Source organism: Mustela erminea, chromosome 11, assembly GCF_009829155.1.
Source record: "Mustela erminea isolate mMusErm1 chromosome 11, mMusErm1.Pri, whole genome shotgun sequence".
Taxonomy (NCBI): Eukaryota; Metazoa; Chordata; class Mammalia; order Carnivora; family Mustelidae; genus Mustela; species Mustela erminea.
Window position 1 is genome coordinate 10,598,749 of NC_045624.1, and position 6,000 is coordinate 10,604,748.

General features: G+C 42.8%; 1 protein-coding gene across 1 annotated transcript; it reads right to left on the minus strand.

The window, feature by feature from the left end:
- Positions 1–195: 195 nt before the first annotated feature.
- LOC116568942 (olfactory receptor 2A1/2A42) lies at positions 196–1,365 on the minus strand. The gene has a single exon (XM_032304789.1). It carries the CDS (start codon positions 1,308–1,310, stop codon positions 369–371), a length of 942 nt encoding a protein of 313 aa, XP_032160680.1. The 5' UTR covers positions 1,311–1,365; the 3' UTR covers positions 196–368.
- Between the last annotated feature and the right edge of the window lie 4,635 nt (positions 1,366–6,000).

Here is a 6,000-nt window from a genome sequence, read left to right on the forward strand (position 1 = left end):
TCTGTTGCTACTGTTTTTAAAAGTGGTCACTGACGTGGCTATGTCCAGGAAAGCCTGATTCTGCGGTTAATGAGCACACATGATGGGGCCACAGGTAGAGTGTCTATTTTAACCTTTTAGGACCCACAGCAGTGGATGAAATCAATTTATTCCACTAGGAGTTCTCAATTGACTATGCAGTTAGATGAAAGGATGTATTTGATAGAATTACATATAATGAGTTCAATAAAACCTAAATACTTCCTGGGAAAAGGGAGTGCTTTACAGAGTCCCTTGGATTTTTCAGCCTTATATATAAAGAGTAGGAAGCTTAGGTGATCCACAGTACCCAAGGCTCCAGGGAACTACTGAGGCTACGGATTCCAATGTCACTCTAGTGGGGAATGACCTTCCTTGCACATTGTTCTTCTCAGGGCACCCTTGACCTCTGCATTCCTCAGGCTGTAGATCAGTGGGTTCAGCATAGGATTGAAAAAGCTGTAAAACAGGAAAAGGATCTTCTGCTGCTCCTCAGGGTGGCGGGATTTGGGGGCCATGTACATGACAATGGCGCTGCCAAAGAAGAGCCCCACCACACACAGGTGGGAGGAGCAGGTGGAGAAGGCCTTTCTGCGGCCCTCCCCAGACTGGATCCTCAGGATGGCCAACAGGATACGTGAGTAGGACACCAGCACCAAGCAGAGGGGCCCGACTAAGATAAACATACAGGCAACAAAGATGACCACTTGGTTGAGCTGCGTGTCAGCACAGGCCAGCTTGAGGACAGACAGGATTTCGCAGAAGAAGTGGTTGACTTCATGCGGCCCACAGAAGGGCAGCCTCAGGATGAGAACCACATGGACCAGGGCGAGCAGGGAGCCACAGGCCCAGGAGGTCGTCACTAGGGTGAAGCAGCCCCTCCAACTCATGATGGCAGAATACCGGAGGGGGTGGCAGATGGCCACATACCGATCATAGGACATCACCACCAGGAGAAGACATTCAGTATGAGCGAAAGTCAAGAAAAGAAAAGTTTGTGTCAAGCAGCCAGCAAAGGAGATGGGCTTGTCTGGCTTCAGGAGGTTCACCAGCATCTGGGGCACGGTGTTGCAGGCATAGGCTATGTCGACGACGGCCAGGTGGGAGAGGAAGAAGTACATGGGGGTGTGCAGTCGGGAGTCCAGCGAGATGAGCCCCAGGATGATGCCATTCCCCAGCAGGGTGCAGGCATAGAACAGGGAGAAGAGCCCAAAGAGAACCATCTGAATTCTTGAGCCAAGACAAAATCCTAGTAGAATGAACTCTGTCACCGCTGTCTGATTTTCCCCCATTTCACTATGAAAAAGGTAAAATGGAAAGCTGGGGAAAGAATTGTCCAAAACAACTAGACATTATAGTATACATTTTGTCATTTTTAGAAGATAAACTTTTAAAATTAACAATCTAGTGACATATTAAGTTAATTAATCACTTAATCTGACAACCAGTTTTAAGAAAGGGGATTATGTCTCCAAGGACAGATTGACAGTCCTTAGAGGATTGGCTCCAAGGACTGTCAATCCTCTAGGCTTGACCTAGAGCCAGTGACACTGTAATGGGATGGAAGAATGTCAAACCAAAGAGGAAATAAAGTAACCTCAAATACGGATTATCTTGGAGCGGCACGTGACAGAATTATGAAGAGCATTGCTGGAGTGTAGAGGTCATCCGTCACGGAAGGACTCTAGATAGGAGAATTAGTGTAGCCTAGGAAAGAGATGTGAAAATCCAGCATCTCGTTAGAAATATCAGCCGTGCTGCTTTCAGCATCAGAAACCCACCTTTGCACTCTAGAGGAGCTTATGTGATGAAAGCAGGAGAATCTTTGGGGACTGTTTAAGTTGCTAAGAAGGAATCAAGGGGTGTGTACATATGGGCTCTATTGACTATATTTTACAGTGGGTGACGATACCAACCGACAATTGGCCATTTAGCAGTCTACTGATTGATTCCTAGTTACTGATTTACCAAAAAATGGTTCCAAATACAAGCTATAAACTTTGTAGGAATTGTTTTTTGGCAAGCTGCCCAGTGTTCATGTATCATGAATCTTGACTTTGTGTGCAGGCGTGTCAACAAGTAGGAGGTTAGGCATTCACGCCTGGTTTGAAGGCTGTGGCGTGAATGGATCTGCGTAAAGACATTTTAAGATGCAGTTCCTATGCCCTATTTGTGTTTCATCTCATCGCTCCTTCTGTTAAAGAGCAAATCCCGTGCTAACATAACTAAGACACGCCGTACCTTCAAGGACGCTGTACGGCTGAGCATCTGCATCATGTGCCCTTGTGAAATTCAGAACCGTAAGAAACAGGCTCCTGGGTGGCTCTGTCACTAAGCGTCTGTCTTCAGCTCAGGGTCCTGGGATCAAGCCCCATGCTGGGCGCCCTGCTCAGGAAGGAGCTCCTTTCTCTCTTTGCTTACTGCTCACCCTGCTTGTGCGTTCTCTCTCGCCCACTGTCAAATAAACAAATAAAATCTTTAAAAAATCCCCACATTATAAGAAGCAACCGCTTATTAAAAAATGAAGTCTGCTGGCGGCTTGGGTGGCTCAGTTGGTTGAGCGACTGCCTTCAGCTCGGGTCATGGTCCCGGGGTCCTGGGATCGAGTCCCGCACCGGGCTCCCGGCTCTATGGGGAGTCTGCTCCCCTCTCTGACCTCCCCTCTCAAGCTCCCCTCTCTCACTCTGTCTCTCTCTCAAAATAAATTAAAAAAAAAACTTTAAAAAATACGAAGTCTGCCTTACTTCAATAATATAAGAATTGCTAAATAATTTATAGATAGCTTATTTAAAAATTGTTGGCAAAGAGATAATTTAGTGAATTTATCATTTCTGGGTTGCTATAGCAGCACCCTGAGGGTCAGGTGTTTGAGGTTTCTGTGAATTGGTGATAGGCCAAATAGTGATCGGCTTGTCCTTAAGTCCTTAGTAACAGCTTCCTCAATACACCACGTAGAAATCAGCATCTTTCTAGTGCGTGCACTTGTGCCTTTAGTAGGCAAAGATAACCTGAGGCTGAGCTGTTGGACTTGTGCCTTCTTGCCTCTGAAGAAAAGTCTCTCCGGGATTCACGTAAGGAAAGATGTTGTTGTTTTAAGACCCTGGTCCAGCTGTCATTACTTCCAGTGGAGATGTTAATGAGAGGCTCCCTGAGGAACTTGAGAATAGGGAAATAACACTTCTTCTTGAAAAATAAAACTTGCAAAATCCACTCATCGTGGTTGAGAAGAACTGGAGGAGGAAACATGACAACCCACGTGAACATGTAGGTGGGGAGTATGAGTCTATCCCAAACTTCACTCAAAGTGCTTTGCTACCATCTCAAGGAACTAGAGTGGGGGAGGGTCTGTCTGTAAGTAGGGGACCCAAATGTCACCAGGTGCATGTCAACATAAAGGCTGAGGTATAGAGAAGGGGGTCATCCATGAGGGCTGGAGTTGGCCAGCACCTCTTCAGTACCGTCCAGAGAGTGAGAGAGCTGTCCTCCTGGTGGGTCTGTATCCTCAGTCGAGGTGGCCTGAGTGAGCAGCAATCAGTAACCCCAGCTCTCAGATCTCCAGTGAATGCCCTCTGCTCGGAGTCCCTGCTTCCCAATTAACCGTGAGGTATTAATTTGCCTTCTCGTGCAGATATTTTGACAAAGAGGGAATGTGCTACTAAGCAAAGTTCTTGCCAATATCTTTATAATAAAAAATTGCATTCAGGTTTATGCATGGTTCTTCTTTTTTTCCCGTTTAGTCTGCATAGTGTGATACAGATGGAAATGTATATGCCTAACCAAATTTCCAAAGCTGGATTTATAGGTGAGGACCAGGCCCAGGACAGAGATCACCTCATTAAAATACAATCCCCCAAAAGTTTATCTGAGTGGCTAATTGGGACCTGAAGAACATCGCTGTTAGATCCTTCTCTAGAATCAACAAATGACTTTTTTAGAATAACCATTATCAATAAATGATACCATCAAGTCACAAATGGATTAAGTAAAGGGTACATCAAGTCATTCATAGATACGATGAACTCCTAACACATGACCAGGGCTTTTTTTTTTTTTTTTTTAGAATTATATAAAAAATTACTGTGCCAGGACAGCCCTTTGAACTGATTTAGAAAACATACAAAGCATATGAAAATACTTAGTTGTGAAAATGCACCTGAACCCACATCTTAGAAAAAGCACAATCTCTCTATTCAGTTCTTCCTTAATTCATTTTGCCACTTCCAAATGGTTAGTTACATAAAGAAAAAAAAAATTACTTGCAAAGTCTGATCTCTTTGAAACTTAAAGAGACAGACAAGAGACAGGAGGGCCTGATGAATACATTAAAGTTAAGAACAGCTGCCATGGGGCGCCTGGGTGGCTCCAGTCCGTTAGGCACCTGCCTCCGACTCTTGATTTTGGCTTCAGGTCATGAGCTTAGGGTCATGAGATAGAGTCTTGGCTCCGGCTCCCTGCTCAGCAGGGAGTCTCCTGGAAATTCTTTCTCTGCCCCTCCCCCCTGCTCATACTCATGTGCTCTCTCTCTCTCTCGAAAATAAATAAATCTTAAAAAAAAAAAAAAAAAGGAACAGTAGCCTTATGGGCTGAAAGTCTGGTTTTTTTTCACAGAAGTGGGTCATACTACAAACTTTGAACAGGAATAAATGTATTCATTTTTGTAATTCTGGCACAAAATACTTATTGAGGGGACAAATGAATGAATGAACATACAAAATAAGTGAATGCCTAAATATTGAATTTTTGGACTATCCTTGCACTGGGTCTGGAATTTCTGCCTTGTTTAAATCTTGCTTGTCCAATAAAGGACATTTTTTCCCAAGGGAAAAAAAGAACACTAAACTAGAATCTCCAAAATATTTAAGCATCAGACAGTTGAAAGACACTTCTGTTTTCTTTTTTCCCCACATTTTATTTTATTCTGCAGGATACTGAAAGCCTCTTACCTGAATCAATGGATTAACTTCGCTAAAGGACTAGCAGAAGTGAGAGGAGGAACTGAAAAAGAAATTAAATACATCTCAGTTCTAAATGCAACATTCAGACATTGTTTTGTGCTATAAATGGTGTATCGTATATGTATATACCGATTAGCAATTTAAAAATTGGCAAACTGTTTGATGACTAATAAACTATCCAGTGTCTTTGTGGTTTCAAAGTAAATTTCTAAGATTGAAATCATATCTTTACACAGGAACAAACCTGCCAGTACTCGATGGGGCCTAGGTTTCAAAAGTAAAATTTAAGATCTGAAGAGCTGACAAACCCTCTTCTAATGCTGTAGGCATGAGTCACACGGCATTCCTGAAATAAAAACTATTTTTTAAATCCTTAGTTCAACCGAAGTATTGGATGGCTTACTTCTAAGTAATAGAAAAAATAATTGTTGCTACTCATGTACTCAATAGAACCCTTCTCTCTCTTTTAATTCAAAATATTTTACAATTTCTGAGATTTTCCTCCCTGTCCCATGTGTTCTTTAGAAGAATGTTGTTTAGTCTCCAAGTATTTGGGGGATTTTCCAGCTCACTCTCTGCTTCTGACTTCCATTTCAACTCTGTTGTAGTCCGAAAGCACACATTGTGTGACTTCTGTTCCTTTTAATTTGTTCAGGTGTGTTTTATATCCCAGAATGTGATCTTACCGGGGTGAATGGATGTCCTGCGTGAGCTTGAGAAGAACGTGTATTTTCTTCTTATTGTCGGATGAAGTAGTCTGTAGATGTTCATTGTATCCATTTGATTGATGGTGGTGTTGAGTTCAGCTGTATCCTTATTGATTTTCTGTCTGCTGGGTCTATTTCTGATGAAGGGGTATTGAAGTCTCCAACTCTAATAGTGGCTCATCTACTTCTCCTTTCAATTCTACTGGTTTTGGCTCATGTATTTTGATGCTCTGTTGTTAGTTGCATACATATTAAGGATTATGTCTCCTTAGAGAATTCATCATCTTTATTCCTGGTAACTTCCTTGCTCTGAATCTTCT

Bases quoted from the DNA above. Each gene is read 5' to 3' on its own strand.
- LOC116568942 (XM_032304789.1), bottom strand. From the start codon at position 1,310: ATGGGGGAAAATCAGACAGCGGTGACAGAGTTCATTCTACTAGGATTT.